Raw genomic sequence first — 27,249 nt, 5'->3', positions numbered from 1 at the left:
AAAGGCTACACATCCTGTGCTTTTGGGGATAGGATGCTCTATGATTCTCTCCCATTCAGTAATGGGAACTGATGAACACCCTAACCTAGAGGAAAATTGCAATAAGGTACTTTAAAACTAAAAACCAAACCAAAACAAACAGATTAGCAGTGATTTTCACCTGTGCTTTCAACCTAGCGCAAAGCCTGGAGCCCCAGCTGAGAACTCCACCTACCTCAATTCAAACCACATCAGAAACCCCATGCTGATAATGAAACTAGGGCCAAAATTCAGGTTAATCTAGTTAAGAACACAACTGTGAAGTTTGGGCACACCTGGTGCAGTAAATAATCTGTGGCCAAGTTAGTTTTCCCACCTGTTGATTGCTATTTTAAACAATTAAAGTCTGAGCCCTTTAGAGTCACTGAATATTATTTTAATTATAACAGATTGAGAAATTCAGCAAAGAAATTCAGGTTCGTTTTCTAATGAAACAAACATTTCCTCTTCATGGACCTAGAGAATTGCCCAGCTACATTCATTCAAAAATCATGTTTAAATAAAATCATGACTATTTTGATTTTCAAGCCAATCAAGTTCCACACCAGACTTTTTCTGAAGCTACAATGACTAGAAAAAATATTTTTTCAAAATGAAAAACAGAGTTCTCACATAATCCTACCATTGCAGGATGCTGGAGGCTTGCCACAGACCTAAGCTGGAGATACTAACACTGCAAAATGGTATCAATAGTTTAATATAGTGCAACAGTAAATTTAACAACAAATATTATGAAGAGTAAGTTCACCATTAGAATGGAACAGTATAATGTTATTACTAACTTTCTATATTTAACATTATATATGTGTTTTATATATACACAGTGATTTAGCTGTAGACAAGTAAAACATCTGCCCTGTTAAACCACATTGCCAAGATTTTGTTTTAAGGCATTACAGGTTACGCCACTGGTATCAGGCCAAGTCTCTGCATGAGATGAACTGACAACAGTTCCTCGTGGCACACAGCTGATCTTTTTGACAAAGGCTTGGTTTAACCACTGCTGCGTTTAACAAAGACTTGCACTTTGTAATGACTAACATTCACCAAATTTGCTCAACTAAGGAAGTCAGATTAAAAAAAAAAAAAAAAAGCAGCAGCAGCAGCTTTGTTATAATCCATGCTACACACCAAACCACAGCTCCAAAGTACTTCAGGTAGCATTTACACTAATGTTTGACTCTCAAAGTATGATTTTAAAAGAGAGCAATTATTTTACATAGCTTTCTTGTATTGTTTTTTCTTCACAGTGCTACATTACATGCAGTCACTGTACCTCACAGAAAAAGTATTACAGATAAAAATATCTCAATTGGCTTTAAAAAAATAAAAACACTTCTCACTAACTCAAAACTCTGCAAAAAGTTTTACCACTTTAAAACCAGATCAGAAGGACAACAGCTGATATAAACAAAAATCATTTCTAGTTTTAGAAATAATTATAGAACAGAATCTAGCTATAATTGCATTCACACTAAGTTTTAATGTCTCAATATTTGAAAAGAATCTGACATAGTGAGCACTGCAAGGGTAGCAGACAAGCTGAAATGAAGACAGACAAAGTTATTTATTTATAAAAATGGGTTTTATTTCTTCAGTACAAGGTAAACTACTATTGCAGTTTAAGACCAACAAAAAAGTTGGACAGCAAATTGCTTAACAGTCTCCTAAAGGCTGAAAAAAAGAAAATCATGAAAACTAAAAGTTAATGCAGTATTTCAAGTATAACATCAAGGAAAAAAAAATGGAACTAAGTACCTCCACTGAAAATCCATTAAAATGCACATTTGCTAGGATACCACCTTACCTTGTTGAGAAATATGGGTCTCCAGAGACTCAAGCATTCAACAGACTCTTTGGCCTGCTGGTATCAAAACTGCTTACTATATATAAAATCCTTTGGAGTCAGGCATTCTGACAAACATCCATTTCTTTATATTTTGCATCACAACTCTGTATTCCAGCTTAGACCAGCCTCAACACCAATTTCAAAACCATTTCTTGAACCGTTTACTCATATATCTTTGCACAAAATGGGAAGCAGGAAAGGGAATGGTACAGGAAGGTAACACAGCCTGTATGTTTAGAAAGTCAGCAGTGTTAGCAGTCTTCACAAAAATGTTGAAGTTTAACAAATAAGAACGTATTTCACTTTTAAAACACTTTTTTGTTTAGTTATTATTTCTTTGGATTTTTTTTTTTTAAAAAGGACATCTGTACTAGTAAGGACAGGGAAATTTGCAATCACTTGTATTTAAAGAATATAAAAGCACATTCCTCAGTTTCCTATTTTTGAAGATCTCACGAATGTTTGTTTCGTAATGCAGTAATAATATGCACAGTTTAAAATATTTTCTATTACAAAATACAGTATACAAGAGGGTCAGGCCACTAAGGCATATTAATTGAATATATTAAAAAAATGTTAGTGCTGAATCATGTAAAATCACATTTATTACATGGTATGACTGGATGGGAATTCTTACAACTGAAATGCTCCATTTCATTGGGATCAAATGTACACAGCTTACTAATTTTTAAGACACATCAATAGAACTAGTGTACTTCAAAAGAAGCTTTAAAACATTTAAGCAGAGATATGGGTTACACCAGAACCTAATATCCACTGGAATAACTAGGGCATTAGAAAGGATTAAAGTACTAACAAGTGCATAATACCCAAATAGGAGATGCTTTATCACATTTCGGCCAACATAGAAAAAAAATCCCACAAGAATATCAAATTAATGAACTTCTATGCTGCAAGTTACTCTTTAATAATTTATTCCCTAAAACTAAAATTAATCTGAAAGTACATAGCATGTCAGATTATCTTAGTTAAAAAAAAAAAAAATAAGGCAAACCAAAGAAAACTATACACTCCCAAACCCAAGCCTATCTGCAATATTAATCGCAAGGCAATACAGTGTAAAGTTGTGAGAGACAAAATTTCTGCAGAAATATCATGACTAATTAGCATGCTGCAACCATTTTGCTTAAGCTCTCCATAATCAATTACCAAAGTAATTTAAATCCTTTTAAAAAATTCATGTTGCTTCTTCTCAAAGTCAAAACACTTGTTTTGGAAAGAATTCAATATGCACACTGATCTGCACTTTCCTTCTATGAGATACAGTGGGGTTAATACTTCAATGCAGAAGAATTTAGTGTCTTGGATTTCTGAAGTGTATCAGTCTTAAACATGCATGTCTTACATTTGACTCTACATGACAAAGTATCTTAAGCATTAAACTAGGAAATTTAAGGCTGTATCTCAGTCTACACAGGAATCAATGGTAAATTTAAGAAGCTATATTAAAAAAATCTATAAACAAAATTAGGAAAAAGTCTGTTAAATCTGTAGAGAAAGTAAATGGATAAGAAAAGAAAATCAGGAATTCCTATAACGAATGTCATGTATTTTTTCTAGAAATACATATGATAAGTATATACAATATTTAAATTTGCAGTTATCCACATACAACTAGGGAAAACATTTACAAGGAACTGGGTATGCAACTAAACAATCAGATAAAAAACCAATAGAAAAACTAAGCCTTGCTAGTCTAAAAGAAATAAAAATAGAGAACATCCACTCCAAAAAAAAAAAAAAAAAGTTAACGCCTTACTTTAATAAGGTATCTTGTTAACACAGAAAATGCAACAGCTATCCAAACTCATAAGCCACACTGTAAATACATTTGAAGAAGTTCTGACAAACATTTTTCATAATGCAGGCAGAACCTAAATTATTGGCACAGAAAGCAGAAAGGAATGGGGAGGAGGGGAATGCGCATCTTCCAAAATATTTTTTTGTTCTTTTTAAGTTTTTGACTTGTCAAAATATTTATTCCAGAAGAAACTTTACTTTTTTGAAAACAATACTTTTATTTTTTTAAAGTAACCCTACTTTCTCTTTAAAAAGAAAAAAAAAGAAAGAAAAGAAAGAAAAAGAAAATAAAAAACCCCCACCTACCGTAAAACAACTTTTGTTGCTCAAGCATCTCCCCTGTCCCCAAAAATCACTACTTCTTGGTTTTGTCTTTCAAGAAAAGATAACGGACATAGCTTTATAATACTGCTCCCAACATTAATTTTAAAGATAAAAAAAAATAAAATCAATATTTAAAAGAAAAATCAAGCTTTTCTTCATAGACTGTTTTGCACTTTCACCATCACCAGCAGATGAAATACAATTGGATATAAAAGAACAAAGCAGGAGCCATCAAGGCATTATCACCAGTCAGTAAATTATCAAACTGCTGTTTCCTGACAGAGTACAGGAAATTGTCAGTAACATTTAATAAACCAAAACCTGGTAAAAAATGCTATTACAGATCCAGTTACACATCACGTGTATTAGACATATTCCTTTTTGGTGTCTATTAGGGTCTTTGGATTTTTTCTGTACATTTCTTTTGTTTCTTTTTTTTTTTTTTTTTTTTTAAAAAATTCTAACAAATGACACTTACAATAGAGAGACAATTATTTAAATCACCAGACAATACATCTATCAATCCAAACTAAATCTTCAGAGAACAGGCAGAAATAAGGGGCTTCATACTGGGATCTCACCTCTCAAGCCACAATGATCTCTCAGTTTAACTTATGTTGTGTTCTCCCTGCTATTTCCATTGCCAGCAATGGAAATCTGTACAGGAATGAGAAATTATACCCTATGTAGAAGAGCAACAGTCTCCTTAAATCTATTTCAATGTTTAGTAAATATCAGTTCCTGCATAAAATGCTTTTAAAATTATTTTTTTATTTTAAGTTTTGTCTATGCAGTGGAGTAATACTTACCTGCTGCCCCTTCAGTACTAGCTATTCCCCACGTAACAGCTATAGGCAGGTTTTTTTCTTCCCTTAAACTTATTATACGCAGCAGTGAACAATGTTTTTAAGTAAAAAAAAAATTACAATAGTACTGTTTGTAACCAACACCTATTCACAAAAAGCAGGAAATTAGTCATGACTTCTTTGATACAACTTTCAGTTTACAAAATTTTAAAAGGCAGTTTTCATTTTTTTAAACAGGATTAAACAAACATTTCAAATATTTTCTCAGTAGCAAATAGTTCAATAAACACCAGTGATCCCATGCATGAGAACTTGAGGTACACAATTTAAGAAAAAAAAAAGTGTAAGTGTGCGTGAGTGTGAGTATGTGGGGGGAAGGGGAGGGTGGTCTGAAGTGTGTAGCCAAGTCTAACAGTATCAGCCTGTCTGCAGCAAATCTGGCTGAAGGACATGTGATATATTAACACTAGAGCATTTTGGACTTGGGCAAAACTTTTGCAGTTGCACAGGCTACTGGTCCCAACTCAGTAAAGCATAAAATCATTTACTTATGCAAGTAAAATATTTAAACCATATGTTTACTTTCCTTAAACTCTACAGCATTTAAGCGTATGCTCTAAATGTTCTGGAAAACCAAATGGATTTAAGTGCTTTTCTGAATGGGGTAGCACATTTAAGTCAACTGTAAAATCTTTGAAGTCAGTAAGAAAAGAAATCAAGAGCTGCCCTAGAGTTGCCTCTTAAAGCCATCTGAGGTCTTGAAACTTAACTCAAAACATTACGCACAGCTATGCGAATCAGTGAAAACTCTTGAGACTAGATCTATGACAATAATTTACAATACAAGGCGTGCAAGGCTGCCAGAAACAAAGTTTTCACAAATTCTGCAAATATTGTATTCATCTGTATTTCACTTAATGGAATTTAAAATAAATTCTTGTAATTTGAACTTAACTTCCACTCTCAGCTCCAACAACTCGTTTTTAGGTAAATTTACAAAACCTCATTTGACAGATTTAATTAGTGCCACTTTTTGCTAAAACATTTAAATATTGCCCATCACTGAACGAGGACATAAAACTGTACCTTCTCTCTTAAATGTATGTGTGAATAAACCCCAAAGTGTTAAGAAAAATACCAAACCCATTTCCATCTGAAAAAAATGGAAACAACCGGTTTCTTCTGTCACATTTCTAATATACAACTATGTACAGACTGTCTAGGGCCTTGGGGGAGCAGGGGGAGAGGTAGGGAAAGAAAAAAACCACACAAGCACTATTACTATAAAACTGTAAATAACTGCAGGCTTTTTTTTTAAGCTAACCTTCCCACCCCTCAATATAAACAGTTTATATTCAACTGTAGTGTTAGTCAAGATCAAAGCTGTACAATAGATACAACTTTGTTAAAATCATCAACCTTGGACTACCTCTCCTCTAAACAGACAATTTACACCAAAGAACTGCAGTTTTTTACAGTTTTATAGGTCAATTTAGCAAATTCACAAGCCACCTACGTAAAAACTGCTAGAAAGCAAAATAGCATTAAAGACTTGACGTAACCACCTATTTTCGTATCAAAATTGAATGTCTGAGAGCAACATTAGTATGTTTAACTCACTGAATGCAAGATTATATTGAGGCATATGCAAGAACTATTGCGATGTTTTTAAAGACAGCATCAATGTTTTCATTGTAACATTATCGTTAAATATTGCTGAACACAAGACTTTCCCTGAGGTGTAAACATCAAATAACTTGAACAGCTTTACACATCAGCCCCATTAAACAGTTTATTACAACACTACATCTACTGTAATCAAAGTGGTGCTGTGTACAGACATTATCATATGAACATTTTAACAAGAACAAACTACTATAAAAACAAGCATTTACTTGACTTTTTCCAATTGCTTGCACATTATAATTGCCAAATGTATATAACCAGTAATAAAGTTGCAAAAGCTATAAGGTTTAAATCACACAGGTTTCCCTCAAATAAAACAAGTTAAGCAACATAAAAAAGTAAAAGAGCTACTGGTTACCATGTATGCAGATTTGCTTTATTCAGATCTATTCCTGTTCATTTTATCCATGAATCCTTACAGGCTCAGTTCAATCACATGAAGCAAACTGCTGGACAAGCATCTTTCCTTGAAGAATGTTTCTTGTCTTGCAGGTCGTTCCTCTTCCTTCAGCTGTAATGTGTCAAAATTTGTGATGTAGATTTTGCTAGTCCCCATAATACACAGAAAAATGTTGGCTTATCTATACATACACAAGTCGTGCATCTACTTCACCATAATGTAATCTAATACAAAATACCTGGAAGCAGTAGCTACTCATTTGCGCAAGATACTTTTATAATACAATAGTCAAAAATAAAATTAATGTTGTTGTACAACAAGGTTGAAAGAATATAAAATTAACAATTGAAATAGTAAACTATAAAGGGAGAAATAGCTACTGTTTCTGTGATTGATGGAAACATTACATAGGACGTTTCCTAAAGTAAGTATTCTGCAAGAGTAAATGAGAAAGCATGTAAGATAATCTTGCCACAACTAGATTTCTCCTTTACATGTTTGCCTGCCCACTTACAGCAGCTTTAAACTTATTTACTTGACATTTAATTAATGCACTGAATATAAAATGAAGTGGATGACTTACAGCTCAGTAACATTTGAAAGCACACAGAATCTGATACCAATACTCAAAAGATTTTCAGACTAGTGGCAAGCAGTATGGGCTTTACATCTAAAAGTACACTCAAATTTTAATCACAAGAACCCAGTTTTCAAGTAATACAATATAGACTTGCAGGTTTTCTCACCTACTTTCCCTAGAAAAATCCTCAAACTCTACTTCCTACTCTCATCTATTTTTGCAAATTATGAACCACATCATCCAAAGATAATTATTGTAAGAGTTCACAAAATACCTGGGATGGTATAATTCCATACACTGGATTTCAGTTGAATTCGATTACAAAACATAATTAGTTAGCTTCATTTCATTAATAATTCACAATTTCAACATTCAATAATTTCAAAATAATTTAAATCAAATTGTATAAAAAGCCAACACATTAAACTGTTCATTTGAAAAACAGACATTTAGAGGAGCAATTTCATGAACACACACCAGTACACAGCTGTCAAAGATCCTTTTACTATTATGGTAATTCAAAACACTTCAAAAACAAAGTAATTGATTTCTGTATGAACAATTGACACATTCTTCTTCCTTTCCTCAAAATGACCATTAACATAACATTCAAATAGGTATAGCCAAGAAGTTTAGTGTACAAATTAATCCAAATCTGAAGCAGAATGGAATTTCTTTTTTCATTCACAAACTTTCCTCTCAAGCGATGAATGTATTGACCAGCAACTGCTCTTGGGGAAATTCTTTCCCCAGGGACCAAAACCTCCAAAGGTGCTTTTAAAACTTTTCAGTAGCAAAGTGATGAAGTCTTGCCATCATAAAAGGGCATATTTAGAGTTGGAAGCTAAGTTGGCACTAACAGGGGAGATTCTCAAGTTTTTCAGTGGACCAATAAGTATATGACAGCTGTGAGACTGTATGTCAGAATTTGCTGCTCTCAAAATACAATTGCTGTGGCAAGAATTATGGATCTTTATCATTTTTATGGTGACAGTTAACAGATCCAGAGCACCATATATATGATTTATAATACTAGCATAAGAAAGCTTCAGTTCCTGGGAATAATTTGCTTGATTTGTAACGGTAATTATGGAACTACAGGAACTTAAAAGAATGCATGCTAAACTGTACTGAGGATCAATGCTTGTCAATATAGGGATTTTAAGATGGTCAGCATCACACTGAACCTTCACTTTATAAAAATGTTACCCATTAAAATCCCCCGAAGTGGTATAAATTTTGGTTCCAAGTATTCTGCCACTGTAGTTTGGCAAAATTAGAGAACTAATGTAGTTCCAAAAGGAAGAAATAAAACTGTATGGATTATACCTTCATATTCAGCACTTTTCAGTATTCTACAAGGAAGTAGAATATTGAATTAAGAAACAACTTAAAAAAAAACAGAAAGAAAAATAATATTAAAGCTTTAGTTAATGCTTCTGGGCAATGCTCTTTTCTGTCTGCCTAAAGTTAATCTGAGCTATCTGTCCCAAGCATAGGTTAGATTTGTACAATTTAACAACATACAGCAAGCAGTTTCCCAGCATTTCTAATAAAATTTAAACTTCAAACTTATTTGTAAAATAGTTCTTTTGTGGCTTAAAATTTAGTATTTTATGTCAGAATATTTCATAAATGAAATCCCAGAACTTTAGGTGAGCAAACATTTTTGTATTTAAGCAAGATGCAACTTGAGCACTGGTTTTCACAACTGAAAGAAAATCTTACAACAAAAATTTCAGAGATAGATAGCTATATATGTATATCTGTATTTAAAGCATCTTGCAGTAGCAAATCTTAACTTCTTTCCTTTAATTCTGATCATCCAAATATGCATATGAAAGCTTTAAACAGCTTTTAAAGTCTGAAAATTCTACAATAATTTAAAGCTGTATGTGCATATGCCCTTCAAGTTTAGGTAAAGATAATGTAATAATTTATCTGATACTTTCAGAAACTGGATTTCAGTCTCCCAACATATTCACATTTGAGCAAGATAAATGACACGCATTTGTCATTATATCCTAATTGCTCCTACAAATGACTTTGTAAATCTTTTTATTCTCTAAATAAAAAAGTTTACACAAAGCAAAAATGCTCCCCCCACACTCCTCCCCCCCGAATAAAAAAGAAACCCACAACCCTCTACACCCCACGCCTTCATGGCCAGAGATTGGTTTAACCCAACCAGTTGAATGTCACAGACCTCTAAATAACATGATAGTTTACCTACAACATAGTGAGAAGGAAGCAATTTCAAGCTTGACTCTGTATGTGTCTTTCTACATGCAAGTTAGGGCATATTATCAGTTTCTGTCCATTTACAAACCACTATTCTTTCACTCCTAGCACTTTCCATTTGTTCCCCTTCTTCAATTACTACTGTACTTACCTGATATCTTTGCTCAATCTCATAATGTATAATTTAGAACAGAACAATTTCCCACACCACAAAAATTTATACGGGGAGGGGGAAAAATGTATATATGTATATATTCCCAAACTACAGTTTCATTCAGAGTATGTCTTCTCCTATTATCCTAGCTCATACATTCACAAAAAGTAACTGATGAACACATAAGTGTGTTCAGAAAAAAAAAAATAGATTTTAGTTCACAATTTAAAAAGCTGTGAGGTAGGTAAGTATCTTTAACATTAATATATGAGGAAGACACAAAAAGGTAGATCAGGCTGCCACAGCAAAACATAAAATGAAGAGTTCTCATTTCTTTTTTTTTTTTTTAATAAGAAATCTTAGTTCTCAAACCACAATGAGCAAAAGGAAAAAAAACAACTGAATCTGTTCATTCTTTGAAGAACACTATCAATCCAACATTTACACATGCTAGTAACTTCTCTTTGTTTCAAATGTTATATAGCCTTGAAGACAAATTTCTTGAGGAACTTTTATAGAGCTCAAATTTGTCAGAACTACAACTTCACAAACAAAAGGAAAAAAGGCATAGGATGTGGGGAATATAAAAATACAAATGTGTGTTAAAAGACCTCAGAAGACAACAAAATTGCAATACCTTGTTCATAGAAAAAAAAGTAGTAATTTACATAGTTATACATTTGAAAATAAACAATATTATAAGATCTTTTGGTTCATTTATTTTTGAAATCATCCTGTCACTCCTCGAGAAAACGAGAGATGTCACTAAACTGTTATAAGAAGAAAATAACATGCTTTTATGAAGCACCAAAATAGTCATAAAATAGACCTTAAGACATACAGGAAACAGTGACACTGCTTGTCTTTCCACTCCTATGCAGTGGGTTTTAAATAGTGAATCATATGCACTAAGCATCTCTCATCTCATGAGTGCCAGATACAGCAAAAAAAGTGCCAAACATTCTGGTAAGAGTTTGGGGAAAAATAAATATAATATGTTGCTTTGGTAGAAGTGGTCAGGTTTGGGGGTTTTGTTTGTTTGTTTGTTTGTTTTAAAAAATAGCCCCACAGAAATGCTTCCTCAAAAACACACATTTCAAAAAAAGAGAGATTAGGTAAATAATGTTCATAATAGCTTAATGAGATCTGAAATAGTTCCAGGCAGCTATATACTCCTCATTCTTGAATAAGGCTACCATGATTCACCTAAAAATCAGCTATTAACTAGAAGCTTATTCTTAAGACAATTACAAAATAGGCATTTTCCTACTAGTTTACAAGGTTTCTTAAAAGGTTAATTTATTCTCATACTTTGCTTACCACTTAATACACTGCTAATACACTGTTACAGGTCAGTTCCTATTTATACAGACAAAAATATAATGAATGTTACTAATACTATCAAGTACTATTTCCTCTCCTGATACCAAAAAATGCCACTGTGTTAGTTCTTAAACCACTCCAAAGCTCAAAACTCTTTCAGGAAGAGATGAAAGCACATTTTGAAGAGTATGAGCTTCAAAAGTACATTTGACTTCATATGATTTTGCTTACAGTGGTTTGAGAGCAGAAAAAAATCAGAAAAGCCATGAAATACGGAATACAAAGTCTACATACATATCAGCTGTTACAATGTTAGTGTAGTTCTCCTTTGCAATTCAGTCCAAATCCATTTTAAATATAAAATAATCAATTGACCCAATTACAAAAACATAAAAATTAAGAGCTTAACATTCAGCAGTTATAGAAATTCAGACAAATTAAGATTGGGACAGTGTATCAGCTAAAACACATCATAGAAGTATCAGTGAAACTAAAAAAAAAAAAAATGTCTAAAAAAAGTCAGGGCTCATTCTGATAAAGTTATATTACTATTCTGTTTGTACACATTCACTTTACTACTAATGCTTCTAAATATGATTCTATCAGATTTTTGGGGGACTTCTACAGGCTGGACATTTGTCTTTTTTTAAAAAAAACATTGATAAGTCTTTCTACTTGCGAAGGTAAGATGTTTCAAGGAAACATTCAGTTTATAGTAATTCTGAAGAGTGTATTATCAATGCACATGAATGCTTTACTCAAGTAAAGGCACACAACAATCTTGTGACAATGTAATTTTAAACAATAAAGTGTACAAACAGAAGTGTAAATATCTGCTATGGTACATCTGATTTTTTTTTGAGAGAGTTTTTATAGAACACATTTAATATTTTATTCCAATTTAATCCATCTCTATAAATGTAAGTAAATACAATACAAACTGAATTTCACTGCATACAAATGTTCACAAAGAACTTTTAAAAGCCTTCTAAACTAGATGTGTAACATTTTTTTTTAATGCCAATACAGTTTCACAGTTACGACTACAGGTACACACAGAAATCAGAAGTATAGGTGCCATTCAAGGGATGCAGGCACACATCCATGTTATCTGATAAAACACAGTGATACGGGGAGCAGCTCCTTTCAGTACTGCTGTTATTTACTGAGATTGTTAAATCAGTTTATGAATATTAAGCAATGTAAAGAACAAAACAAAAAAAATGTATGGTGACATACATCTTGGTGGAAATGAAACATACAAACCAGAAGGTCACAGGTCACTGTATTTTTATATATATATATATATATACACATATATATGTATGTATGCATATATATATATATATAAACAAAACTACAAAAAGTCTTCCTTCATTAAGACAGTAACACAACAAAATGTTTACAACTTCTCTTTTCAAAAATACCAAATGCCTTAATTTACACATAGAATACTAAATTTGCCCTTAATCAAGTTCTTACGAAATTTCTTCTATTGTGCAAGGGAATCTTATCTATACAACTCCCCTGAAAAAAGTGAAGTCCCAGCACATAACAAAGTTGAAGCAAGTTGCATATGTAAATTCCACCTGAGACTGAAATCACAGTCTCACGATAGGATTAAAATTCATTTTAAAATTGTGTTTTGGTAATTACAAAATGCAACCTAATGACACTGGACATGTTCTCCTGGGCAGGGTGGAGGTGGAGGGGGGTGGCAGGGAGGAATCTGTACTTGGCACAGAAACTCCACATCTACATACATAACAATCTACATACACAAAAATTAAAGCTTTAATAACAAAGCATATCAAGGGTAAAAAAAACCTTAAATTCCAAACTATGAACAACTTTTAGTATAGCTTACTCCTTTCCAACAGAAGTAAAAAGCTCTGGAAATGCATCCATAGTTCAGCTCAATGATCACCTCCTATTAATACCAACTACTGGCAGATATCACAAAATCCAATTCAAAAGAAGAAACTACATTTACTTTTGTTAAATCTGTATTTTTATGTTCTGACATCTTACAATTAAGAACCACAGTTGCTTTTTTTTAAAAAAAAAAAAAAAAAAAAAGAAATTCCAGAAATATTTTTACCAAGCCATTTTTTATAACAAAAAGTGGCATTAAGAGATATATATTATTGCCAGCTTTATTTGAGTTACCATGTTTCACCTTCCTATTTAAGCCTTTGACTCTCCTTTTCTTGGTCCATTACTGCTTTACATGTCTCCTGTTTGCGTATGAACCCAAACCAGCATCCCACGTAACACTGAACAGGCTAGAGTGTTTGGTATCACATTTTGTTCTCTCCAGGACTCAGTGTCACAAAAGTCTACTATAAAAAACTGACATTCAGTTGATACAAAATTGTAAGTCTATTTTTGCTTAGGAATATAATTTATAGATTTCTAGAAAGTTTTGTTTTATTTAACTTCTGCAAATGAGTTTCCATGAATAAGTGCCACATGCAATCTGGAAACCAAATGTGAAGGTAAACATAAGAAATGAAGTCAGGCAGACAAGCAAGTCTGCTAAATTTCAATTTTAATGTAGATTTAACAGAGAATTCTCCTAAAAAGGGAAAAGACTAGCTCAATGAAAGCACGAGGCAGGTTTTATTCCAACAGTCAAATACAAGGAATCATGAACAGTTCAAATTACTGATTCTCAAAATGGGACATTACGTAATGAGATGAATGTTCCTATGTATTTTAAAGCCCTCAGTAGCACACTGAAAAAAGCATTATTCAGAGTGCTACTCCATAGCTATCTAGATATTTGATACAGGCAAGACTGCAGATATATGAAACAGAACACTTTAGCATGTAAACAACCAGAAAAGAACCAATGCTTGTGTCATACATTTATTTATTAGTCTTCAGACAATGGCTTTACTATCAAATGGGTGGAGGGAATGAAAAAGCAGGGCAGTGCAAGGGACAACAACCAACCGTCAATCTAATTGAATATAATACCTGAAATTTGGTTAAAAGATAAGAAAAAGGATGAAAATACTGAGAGGCCACATTTCATAAATTAAAGAGCAAAGTCTGGCTACATTCCTTGAATATGAATAAAACTCACTGAAATAAAATTTGAAAAGATCTATTTGTGCAAGGACTGCAACAATACACGTGTTCCCCACACTGAAATAATGCAAACATTACTATAAAGTGCTACATGCTACAGTCATTGCACAAGTTGATTTTTTAATTTTAAAATACAAATGAAAATACAACCACAAATTTTCAAAGACTAGAGAAAGAGCAGACTTATGAGTCTGGCTTACTGCTTTTTCAAGAATTGGTTTAATCCTCCTAAGAATTGCCAACAGTTAATACCACATCACAAAAAATTAGAAAGAAGGCATGCAAACTGCAGAAGAAAGGAATCACACAAAAATTCCCTCCCTCCCACAACCAGAGTTACCTGTCATTACTTACCCAAGTTTATTTCAGATGCTACAAGAAGAAAGTGATTCACTACATACTGCTGGACCATTTAAACGCAGACATTAACTGTGTAAATAACTCAAATCTAGAGTAGTTACTTTTACTAAAACAGTGACAGTTAATTTCAAGAACATGAAACAAATGCTCACCTTCTCTAGCGATGACGATATTCCCTCTCTCTGTCACGTTCTCTGTCGCGGTCTCTGTCACGGTCACGATGCCTCTCTCTTTCACGGCTTCTTTCCCGGTAATAGTCATCGTGACGATCTCTGCTACGTGATTTGTGGCGTCTACTTTTTTCTCTTGACCTGCTGTGGTCCCTCTCCCTGGATCGCTCACGTCTTCTAAAAGAAATTACTTCATTAATTTTTTCTTCAAACTACAAGCCATCCACATGTTGATTTTGTGATCAGAAAGGATATGAGAGAAATACCTGTTCACTGTGGTGTGGAAATGTTTTGGTATATAACATGAAAGATAGCTGGTATAGAAGGTGGTGGCTAAGAGCTCACTTAAAGATAGTAAGGAGAAGTCATCCGCTTCCTAATCTTCAAGGAAAAGTCAGAAAGCAGGTGGACAGAATGGAGGACAAGAGGACTGAAATCAGCTGAAGGAATACACCATACCTCAAATGGTTACTACAATGCAGCTGCTAATTTGACTACTGAAAATGTGTCAGAAACAGCTGTCTTTGTGCTTTTAATATTCAAGGTCATCTATACTACTGCTACAGTATGCAAATACACTATAAGCACAACGTTTGGACTAACTCTGAAATTATTTCAAGGACATTATTTAAGTTTTTAAAGAAATACTAATCTCTGATTTGTACTAGGAAGATGTCCATGGATTTCAGATCTACTTTCAATTTTTATATTATATGGTAAAGGAGAACAAGCAAAAACATTTTATCCAACTTATCCATCTCAAGTGTGTTACTACTATGGTAAACAAGGGAAAATTATTTTTAAGTAAAATGAAATTTAGTGACATATACGTCAATTTTCATTTTCAACAGCAAATTGTAATCAAAATTATGTACTGAACTGCTTAATTGATAAAGGAAAATAACTGCTTAATTGATAAAGGAAAATTCTATTTTGATATTTATGTACTTCAATAGTACCATGTAGAGAGCAGATACTAATTAAAAGTTAATGTTAGGCTAGTCAGATTAGTTTTGGAAGTATGCTAATTAAAAGACAGATCACTGAGATTTGGGAAACCAGCATTTGTTTCTTTCACAGATTTCTTGTGCGACTAAGCAGTCACTAAGCTTCTTATAGGATGCAGTTCCTCCTCTGTGAATCAGTCCTGCCCTACACCTTCACTTTTAATGAACAGTTGCAGATGGAAGAGGAAAGTTTTACCTGGATCCAGAACCATAAGACTTAGACTCAATTCCATGAAGGCAATCCTGAAGAGAGCTAATAAGTACTTTACAACGATCATCAGCAGATACTTTGGACTGTTTAATTAAGGAAATCGCAGTTACCAAGGTCTCTATAGCACTTCCATAATCCCCTGAAAATGATAAAGTTGTTATTAGAAAATTATGCAAATTAAAACAAAGATTTATCATCCATAATAATATTACCATTTGGAGTGTCTTCTCTTCAACAGCCATCCAGATCATTTAGTGTAGTACCAAATATTAAATGCTATCCAGTTCAGTAATCAGAAAGTAATTTCAAAAACTAATTTGAATACAATACAAAATCAATCATAGGTTGTGCCTAAATTCAGCGTCACATCATAATAATTATAAAAATGGGGCTTCAGGCTGCAAGTTTCTTAATAGGAAAACTATAAAGTCTCTCCAGTGATGTAGAATGGGAAACATTAATTGAGTTTTACTGACCAGCACTGGCATCTGATACAGCTCTTGAAATGGCACTGCTTGAGATCGCCCTATTTCTATTCATGATTTCTTCAAATTCTGCTTCACTTAGAGGTGTCCTGGCAGCATCCATTTCTCTGCAAGTAATAAAACTACTATTTAAAATAGTCAGAAAAACTTAGGAAGATAGCATTGCAGTTTTAACATTCTGAGTTTGCAACTTCAAGCAAAGTGACAAACAGAAAAGAAAGCAGGATCTGTATTTGGGTTTTGCTTTGTTAAGGACCATGTTACAGTATACAATCCTGAAGGCTAGAAGAAAAAGGTAAAAACAAACAAAAAAACAGTTATCTGCTACATAAATACGCTTATTCTTGTTTATCCCATTTACTCTGAAGATTCAGCAGCGCTTAATACTGCGAATTTTATGAAATTATTTTCATAAAATCCTTGAAGATATATAAGTAAATATTATCCCAACTGAATGGATGTGGGAATGCACATACATGGGTAATGCATTTTGAGCAAAATTAGAAATCATTTTTATAACAATACTGGAATTAGAGAACTATATGCTCCTGGTTCCCAGATTCCTGAGATCAGAATGCTATAACTTAGGAAAAGCAAATTTACTCTATCATCTTTAAAACACTCTATTTTCTGGAAGACACTTCAACATTTTACAGTTAATTTTATTTTTTAATGTTCCTGGTCAAGTTCAAGGTGCTCTGAATTTACCCCCAAACCAGTCATAGTAAGGAGGAAGCAATAAAGGAGAATCCTTGTACTCTCATTACACTTTTTTCTTTAATTATTCACGCCTATATATGTTTTCCAAAGTAACATAAGTTAACTTATACAAAAATTTCCCAAAAGTTTTGCAGAGTCCTATTAACCAGCCACTGTACCATAGAGAAAATCTGGAGGAATGTGTTAGAGACAAAAGTTGAGACTGTTAAACTGGCCCACTGCCTGATGATATTCCTAAAACAGTGTTAGTTCTTCTGGTAGAAAGAAAATGCAGAATCATAAGTAATGCTATCCTCTTAAGTGCAAGAAGTGGAACAACATCCTATAGCCAGTTTAGCATAAGAGGAAATGTCTAAAAATTCATACCTCCCTGAGTTTTGAGTATTATTTTTCGTGTGCCTCCCATAGAATGGAATATGTATTTTTTCTCTTATGGACATGTTATTTCCAGTGAAACGCCTATGATATATAATTAATGACAATTTAAATAGTTACGGATGATAGTTTTAACATTATTAATGAAAATACTGGACAGCAAGTAAACTGATACTGTCCTACTCCCACTCCTTCCCTCCCCAGCCATTCTATAAACTGCGGACAACCTAGATTTTGTCTATCAGAGAGACTTATTTATTCTATTTTAGGCCAATAAGCCAAATGTTTGAGTTTCTACAGTTTCTGTATGAAACTAATACGTACAAATGGTTGGGTTTTCTTTTTCTTTCCTTTTTTTTTTCCTCTCTCTCTCTCTTTTTTTTTTTTTTTTTTTTTTTTTTAAGAAAAAAGCCTTTGTGATTATATGTAAAAGGAAGCATCAAAGCAAAGTGTCTTTGCAGAAAAACAGCTTTATGCAAGAAGTATCTCATACTAGGAGTAAAATCACAACTCAAAAATACACGTGCAACCATAAGTATATTTCTTACAATTTATCCCAAAATGTTTTAAAGAATACAAAGACAGTGAAATATAAGAAACAGCAGCAAGACAGAGGCATTTGAAACCACAGATAAAGAAATTTTAAACAAAATCTGAAAAGTTTGATGAGTCAAGTCAGCGAGACTCGAAAACTGTCCGAGATAGGATTAAGCATAGAAAAGGCTGCTGCTACAAACACCAGAAGACAACCAAATGAGCAGAAGCAATTTGACAGAACAGGAAGATAAAAGTCTTGGAGTATATCCACATCTGTTTTTTGAGGCAAAAAGATTAACTTTTGAGTTGAAGCCATGAAGAGAAGGGTTTCAGCACAGCTGCTAAAAGATGAAAATGATACAGCCACAGATCTTGGTACTGCACTGTACTCAACACAAGTACACATTCAAAAAGGAAAACTCTAGAGCATTCCAACAAGACAGCTTGCAAAGCAAGACGACAAAGGTACAAATGAGCATTTCAAGATGAGGCAGAAGCATAGCCACAAGCCACTGCATTAGAAGGGATAAGTTTGCAGATAGAACACATGGAATGACACCAAACATTAACAGTGAAGACAAGCAGTTCAGAGACAAAAAGGGAAAACGAGAACAATAGTGTTACATTTCAAGACTTTCTTAATTCTATAAACATATTTCTGAGGTATGTTTCATTGAAAGTGAAAAGTGGAAAGTTAGAAGCCTCATGGGATCCCTTCCAGCCTTATTTTCCCTTATTTCTAAAAAGTTTGCTTTAAAAAGAAAAACAAATGCTTCCTCCAAGGAATAAAACCCGCTGCTATCAAACAAATTACACCAAAAGCACTCACCTTCCAGGTGGCCCATAGTCACCTCTGTCATATGGTGGAGGTCGGCCATACGGATCTGTTGGAGGTGGGCCACGGCTGTCTGAAGTAGGTATGCCACTATTGGCGGGTGGGGGGAAGAAGGCTGGATTCACATGTGGTGCTGGCGGTGGAGCACCTGGAGGTGGTCCAGGGAGATGTGGTGGAGGAGCAAGAGTCAGGGGCGGCCCAAGAGGGCCAGGTGGACGAGGGGGAAATGGACCTGGAGGTGGAGGTGGACCCTGCTGAGGTGGTGGTGGACCTGGTGGTGGTCCATAGCCTGGAACTGGTGGTGGAGGGCCTGGAGGAAGTGGCCCAAGTGGAGGCTGACCAAAAGGTTGTCCTGGAAACAGAACTGGTGGTGGTGGACGGTCACCACGATTAGGAGGTCCAGCTAATGGAGGAGGAAGGACCTGACCAGGAGGTGGAGGGCCTGGTGGGCCTGGTGGACCTGGAGGACCTAAGGGTGGACGTGGGGGAGTTTGTCCAGCTGAAGAAAAAAAAGAAAAGAAAAGAAAAAGAGGGAAATAAAAGTCTTATTGAAACGATTAATTCTTTCTGCTTTTTAGTCTCACTGAACAATGTGCAACTTGCACAAGGCATACATGGTCCCACTTTAGGGACAGATAATTTGGTAAATTTTTAACAGTTACTTCACTATCAATATTCCAGAGAGAACACCATTAACTCGAAAACAAGTAAAAAAACAAAAAGATTTTTCAGTTACTTTCTATTGTTACCAAAAACCCCCAAAGCTTACAAAACTAGAAAAGATTGCAGCCTACTAATACTTGCAGCTCATCATTCAGATGGAGTATAAAATAAAATATATATTAAAAATATGGAAAAAATGTATGGTAGAAGGTCAGGCAAATGAAATATCCAAACCTACCTTCATATTACCTCAATGAGTGGTTTTCCAATTTGACCATTTGCCTTTGAGTGTTAGCAGAGAGTCTACTACAGAATGACCAGGTACTCATTAGTAGTTTTTCAATCTGACCATTTCCCTTTCAGTGTTAATAGATAATCTACTGCAGACTGACATTTATTTAGAAAACTTAATCTGAAATGAGAGCTTAACTGGAGCACAAACCCACTGCATGATGGAGATTTGTCCCATAACAGGTCCCTGACTACACAAACACCTCCTCCTCAAGTTAGTGGTATTCGAAGTGCAAGCTAACTGACCTGCCAGTGGGCATGAATCAAAGCTGAATTTCTGATGATGTGCAAACTAGCAATGCAGTAAGGAATGCAATTACTTTATGCTGCTGGACAACTGGTCTGCAACACAGACATTCTCACCCCACACAGCAAGTTAGAAAATCTGAACTACACCTTAGTGAAGACAAATCTGTTTCTAACATGATTTTCCTTAATTTCTTCATGCTTAAAAAAAAAAAAGAAATACACTGGTATACAGAATGTCTCTAAAATGCATTTATATTGCTATCAAATCTATTTATTCTTCTATTCCAACTCTTTTAGTACTTCAAACAACCTTTGATGTTGGAACACCCTATTTTGAACAGCAACAAAGAGATAGTGAAGAATCCTACACCCCAGCTGTGAGCATTCATTACAACATACTAACCTTTATTGCTAACATACTACCTTGAATTTTTAATTCTCCAAGTAGGCCTGTTATATTAATACAAGAAAACTAAAGTCTTATGTATTAAATAGTTTACCTGGGAAAGGTGGTGGTGGCCCTCCTGGCCCTGCTGGTCCAGGGAATCTGTCTCCACCTGGAATAGCACCTGGAAAACGGCCTCGCCCTCTGTTACTAGGTGGAAAAGCTGCACGTGAGCTTCCGCCTGGTGGACCAGCTTTACCTTCTCCAGACATCTGACCAGACTGTGTTGCTGCAATGGAAAGCAAAAGCTTAATTATGTAATTCAAAATAGCATAAAGTTTTTCAATTCTTGATCTAAAGTCTTATGACTGCATAAGACTAAGAATAATCTAAAACACCACTTCAATAGTGGTACATAATGATTCTCTAAGCTTACATAAGATTCATCTTTGTAAAATTTTAAGTACTCTGCATAAAACATTTTTGTCCTTATTTAACAGATAGGCAAAAAAAAAAAAAAAATCACAGATTGTTATGGGACTAATTCAAGTGCAATAGCAGAACTTCGCAATTCCAGAACAGTAAACTGACATAACCTGGTGCTGCCATTGACCCTTCCTTCCTCCCACCCTTCCACCAAAATTAATGTCTATCTGAGCCAGAAAGATGACAGAAAGCTAAAGAAGAAGAAGGAAAAAAATGTCAGTAATTTCCTCTTAGCTTAGCATGCTAAACCTGCTCACTGATGCTATTCTGAGGTCAGAATAGCATCAACATTGCAGCAAGGAAAGAAGCAGAGTCACAAGAACACCAGATTTGATTGGCTTAAAACATCACGCAATTTCACTCTTCTAAATCAAGCTCAGTTCACTAAAGATTCCTAGAAGTTTCTCTGAAGAAAGGTTTAATAAATAGGTAACCAATGTTTCACATATCTCTGATTGCCTCTGTAGAAAGCATTTAGGTCTTTCACACCTAAGGAGGTTTTTTTTGGTAAGCACAAGAGCAGAACTGATTTTGAACAGAAATATGTCTAACAGTTTTCTGACTTTGCTATCCAAGATGGTTTGAGTGGCAAATCAAGCTGTCTCATCATTTAAGACATATTTAAGGCCTGCCTTTGATGAAGAATCTCTTGTGGCACAAAGGATGTTGAGACAGTTTCACAAACACAAAGATTAATTAGTGGGGTCCACAGCTGATGCTACACATTGACTGTAAAGGTGAAAGTTATTTCTGGGGAAAAATAAAAACAGAGGGAGGGAGGGAGAAAGATAAAAGACGAAGAAGCAAACAGGAAAACTTTTTCCCAGGGGCCAACTGGAAGAAGTAATAACAGGATCCACAGACAAGTATCCTCCCTGAGCGTCCTCTCCAGGGCAGCAGGTGGTCCCCTCCATTCCCAAAAATACTTTCTCTGTAACAACTACATATTTTTTGTCAAAACCTGCTCAAACTCCCTACTTGTTCTTCCTGCTTATGATGCTCTTAATGCTGACTGGAACACTCAGTTGATCAGGGCAGGTACCGCATGGCTGACTGGTCGTGAAATTTTGCGCAAGCACAAAATTGTGTCCCCTAACATAAATCCAAAGCTTCAACCAAGCAGTAGGGGTGACGGGATAATTCCTGCCCTGGCAGCAATCACTCCCCATGAGAACCTGCCGTAACAGTAGTATGGGAGTTTGCCGCACGTGGGGGGCCAGGCTGTGAGAACAGAAGGGAACACATTGCCATCGCGGCAGAGAAGACACTGCCGGGGTACAGGGCTGCCCAGTGAAAGGCAGGATCCAGCACTGCAAACAGACAGCCACTAGCAATAGAAAAGTTAATGGTGCTTAAGGCACTGCACAACACTGGTGTCTAACAATCTGTCAGCCCATGTTACAACTTCTAGAGCCCTGTGAGACTTCTTCAGTGGTCTCACATGCTCATGAAGCTTACAGAAGCTCATCTGTCATGAGAGCTCTGCCATTTGGTCAAATTTGATTGGAATTAGCCAATGCTTTCAAGAGCTCATTATAGCAACAGCCAGCAGAGAGAAATTCGGTGAAATTCTCACCTCATGAGCATAGCAAGCTAAGCAAGTCCAAAACTATGTAGAAGAGGCGGTAACATAGAAGAGTCAGCCTAACCTATTATCTGGTAGTCTCTTAAGAAATAAAAATAAGTTTCAGGGTATTTTAGGCAAATTTACTGGGCCAAACTCCAACCTCTGCTGTGTATGCACTACATTAATGAGAAAGTAGAAGCAACAGCTTGCTATCTGAGGATTCTTAACACAGCTAGGCCAATAACCCCAATAAACATTATTCTCCTTTTTCCACAGGACCCAAATCCTCTGCACTGAGGGAAAAGCGTTTGTTAACACGTTAACATTTCAGCATCCTCATACTACCAAAAATTGCATCAGGTGAGACTTGTCAGTCCTTGCTTTCACACAACCCAAGCTATTAGGATGGGGAACACAATACAAAGTGCTGTAGGAGAGCACAATATGGAATCTCCTCCCTGTCCTGTCCTAAGGACAATTTAGGCATCAGAATTTAATACAATTTGTCTACAAATGTTTAATTTCTAAAAGCTTCTATGGTATTTTTAAAATCACATCCATAAAAAGAAATTGAGAAAGCTTATCCATCTTTAAGGTAAGAGCTTATGAAACTGCAATCTTCTTCCAGTGCATGCTATCTCCTGTTGAAACATGACCCTCAGTACTTCTTTTTAAGGAGGATCATCTTTAAAAAAAAACTACAACTTCATTCACCTTTTATAGCTATTTTAAGTCACGTACAAATTATCAAATACTGAGAACAAAACTACAGTAATACTTTTGGAATAAACTTGTATTTTCCCAAAACAGAACATGAGAAAGGCTTACTTTTCCTTGACTGCATTTCAAATTGACTCAGAAACTGTTTATTACATGGAGTTACAACAGGATTCTGCCCATGCAATTCTCTTTTAGGCAACAAATCCATCAATTTTTTGGAGGATGCTTCAGATCCCACACCCACAAGGGCAAATCTGAAAAGAAAAAAAAAGAAAAAAGTTGCATCACAGTTTCTCCATTCTCTGAATATGCTGATGCCTCAAGAAAAACATTATATACAGTAAGTAAAAGAATATTTGAAAGCTAAATATAGGAACCGCCTCATATATCTTAGCCCAGTTTCAAAGACAGATAAGGTAATGCATTCTAAGACATTAAAATAAAAAAAGTGTAGCTACAAGATACACCAAAATACATAAACATTTCACACAAAGGCAGCTTTGTGATACAGTACAAATATACTATATATAAATACATATGACTGAGTTACTATTAGACATTCACTGTGTTAAATCTCATTACTACTAAGGAGAGACACAGGCACAGTCATGCAAGGAAGATTAGGTTGCCAGTGGAAAAAAAAGTTCATGGAAAAAATCAAACGTTTAAGAAAGATTTATTTAATGGGGGGTGAGACGGGAGAGAGAACAGTATTTACAATAGAAGGCACTACACATGTCACCACCACGCTAACTAAAATTTACGAATGCAGCCTTAAGAAGGATTGCCAGTAAAATTTTACTCATAAAATAAAACATGCCATACTATCATAAAAATTGATACCTGAAATCTAAATCATTACTATGAAATATTATGCCTAATCATTGTTAGGGATATTAGCAAAGGTAATCAGTTCACATACTGTCAGTTGCAAAAAATGACAACTTTCCCACCATTTCCACCCTCTCAATTTTCACTCCATTCTTCAGAGGAAACAAATTACAAGTTCTTACCCTTTTGACTGGCCATTAGCACGATTTTCAAAAAATTTAATCTCTAAAATATCATTTACTCCCAATGAATGAACCGCTTCTGTTAAGTCTTCATCTGTTGTCCACTGAAAAATATATTTTAACATACAACTATGAAAAGTTATCTAAAACACCAAAAGTCCATGAAAATGACACCCAAATCTTCCATGCTAAAATCACTAATTTTTATTTTGTTGTGAAAGTGATCAACAGGAACACTTTTCTGAGATCACCAATATTTTTTGACTTTTGGAGATTAGTCATTTATATTTTCACTTATCAGAAAATTCAGTTTTAAAAAATACATGCTTACCACACACTATATTGCATGAGCTCTTCTGTATAGCATACTAGCTATAGTATGCCAAATATCATTTGTATTTGAACAACTTGTATGTTCTGAAGGTACACGTTTTCAAGAGTGCTAGACTTAAACTAGCACTTAAGGGAAACTGCAGTTCAGTGAGTTATCCCAAACCTGTTACTCCCAGGACTGCAGAAGTAAGCCTCAAGGCAAATACCTGAAAATAGTTTTGTTGCAAGAGTCACTGCCCTGGAAAAAGGGAATTTGAAAAGGCCCTAGAGAAAGGATGAAAAGTAATTCCAATAAAATCTTAGAGAAATTTATAGTTCCTTTTTAAAATAAAAGCTTCAGCAAGAGATTACTCAAAAAAAAAAAAGATTAACTTGGTAGCCATGAAGTATCTGATAGTTTTGTTTTCCTCTTTCACTCAATTCTCTGAAAATCTTAAGATGACGATAGTATAAATATCCCTTCACAATAAAACAGGAGAAAAAAATTTAAGGTTCATATTTGCTGAAGGTTTCCTCATTTTTTAGACATCAAGACAGCTCTAAACAGGTTAACTAACTCACAGGGAAAAAATCTGCTTTGCTGTACTGTTAGTATTTCAGATAATACTTATTTTTTAAAACAAAGATATTTACAAAGAATTATTCTCATGATTTTAGAATCCTCAACTACAACTAAATAGTAGTAAGATACTTACCCAAGTAAGATTTCCAATGTACAAGGCAATTCTCTTTCCAGTGTACGTATAGACAACATTTGGCGCAGCTCCTTTACCTACATCATCTCCAACTGTTGGTGGGAGAGAATCCATGTAGTCACGATCTTCTGGGGCATCTCCATTATTTGCAGATGGAGAAATTACATCATCATACAAATCAATCTGATCATGCCCACCATATTCAGCTTCCTAAAATACAAAAGACAGACCTAGATTATATTTAACATTAAGCACTCCTAAAATTTATTCTAAATAAAATACTCTGATAATTGCCACATTCCACAGATCTGGTAAGTCTGATGCGACACCTACACAATATTCCTACTGAAAGGCTAAGCCCCAAATTCTTATGACTTTTATTATATTATAAGCAGGCAGAAAAATGAGCAAAAAATACTTCCCACCCATTTTGCAATGTGATACTTTTGCCCTTGTAATACAAACAGAAATCCAAAAGAAAACAAGCCTTACTCCCCAAATTCTAGACGTTAGCAAGCATGAACAATGTGCAAAACAACAACCTAACATCAGCTCTTAAAGAGTAAACATTTTTTCCATCAAAACATTTGGCAGAGAGAACAGATTGAGCTTCCAGGAGAGCCCTAATGATAAACACAACATGCTACACTTCACATTTCTATTGCATTCCTAACCTGAGCTTTTTTACCTCTTCATTCACAGAAGGGCCAAAAATGGATAGAATTCTATACACTTCCTTTACACTTAATAACCTAAAGGTTTGTGTGTATTAAACATACTTACTTATTGACAGGCTACAGTATCACAGGCTATATCAAGGCTGCCTCTGAACATTTTGGTTCAGAAGTATTGTGGAGGTTTGGAATCAATCATTCCCTTTTCCCTTGGGTTGTTTCAGTTTACAGCACAGTTCTGGCCAAGTGAACTAGATTTCTTTCAGAGGAAATGGAAATGACAGCTTCTTTTCAGAAGCTCTGCTCCGTGAGCTCAACAACCGCATTTGCGAAATGGGAACAGAAGGGTCAAGACCAATCATCAGTCCTTCACGCAGGTTAGAACCTTAAGTGTGGTGGGAATATTTGGTCCAAAAGACCACACTAAATTTAGTCTGACGCAGAATATCCAAACATTGTGTTAGACAGACGTAGGGGCCCGAGCACCAACTGCCTCAATCTGCTTATCTGCTGCTACCTAACTACCCTGTAATTTTTATTAGTGATGGCTGCACTGTCATCAAAAACAGAAATAAAATTAAGAGTAAAACACATTGACTGTAAATGACAATGTTTTTTAAAAAATGTTCTCCATGGTTTTGTTAAACAGCATAACCTTAATGAGTGGGATTACTTAATTCCAAATACGAATGTGTTGTATCTTCATATCAAGGAACTATTTTGAAAACAAGGACTTCTCTTGATGCTTGCCATTTTTCATCTTATATTGTTATTCACTCTAGTCAATAGTGAGCACTTCCGCATTGGAATGTCATCGCTATTTTTCGCCATCTAATTTGTGAGAAGGAGAGGCACCATATGAATTTCTACCAACAGGAAACTAATAACTTCTTCTCTATGAGCAACAGTGGTCTGACAAAGCTCGAGAAAGGATTTCAGGGTATCCTTCAAGGCTGTTATATTCACTTTCATGTACTGTTTTACCACATGCAAAAGCTGGACTTCAGAAGCCTGCAGAGGGATCCTGGTGTCTTTTACCCTGACTCAGGACAGAAACAGCCTTAGCAAGTATTTGAGAAACCTCAGTGTCTGCTATGTTGTGAATTTGTATCTAGAAACCCACAGAGGCATCCTGGATGGAATAACTCAAGATA

The 27,249-nt window shown here is 34.9% G+C and overlaps 1 protein-coding gene across 3 annotated transcripts in view; it reads right to left on the bottom strand.

Annotated features, from left to right (window-relative positions):
* Positions 1-1,613: 1,613 nt before the first annotated feature.
* The window catches only part of CPSF6 (cleavage and polyadenylation specific factor 6), a 32,536-nt gene continuing 6,900 nt past the window's right edge, over positions 1,614-27,249 (bottom strand). The window contains exons 2-10 of one of the 3 annotated variants that reach the window (XM_062584362.1): positions 25,422-25,631; positions 24,394-24,497; positions 23,489-23,634; positions 20,723-20,896; positions 19,014-19,518; positions 16,544-16,659; positions 16,053-16,206; positions 14,832-15,026; positions 1,614-2,114 (exon numbers count right to left, since the gene is read on the bottom strand). In XM_062584362.1, the coding sequence (XP_062440346.1) occupies positions 14,837-15,026; positions 16,053-16,206; positions 16,544-16,659; positions 19,014-19,518; positions 20,723-20,896; positions 23,489-23,634; positions 24,394-24,497; positions 25,422-25,631 (1,599 nt within the window). In that variant the 3' untranslated portion in view covers positions 1,614-2,114; positions 14,832-14,836. Of the gene's footprint in view, positions 2,115-6,879; positions 7,037-14,831; positions 15,027-16,052; positions 16,207-16,543; positions 16,660-19,013; positions 19,519-20,722; positions 20,897-23,488; positions 23,635-24,393; positions 24,498-25,421; positions 25,632-27,249 lie in introns of those variants that run through there. The other 2 variants (XM_062584353.1, XM_062584372.1) reach the window with 2 other exon arrangements.

Source organism: Rhea pennata, chromosome 1, assembly GCF_028389875.1.
Source record: "Rhea pennata isolate bPtePen1 chromosome 1, bPtePen1.pri, whole genome shotgun sequence".
Lineage (NCBI taxonomy): Eukaryota > Metazoa > Chordata > Aves > Rheiformes > Rheidae > Rhea > Rhea pennata.
This window is presented reverse-complemented; position numbering and strand designations above follow the sequence as displayed.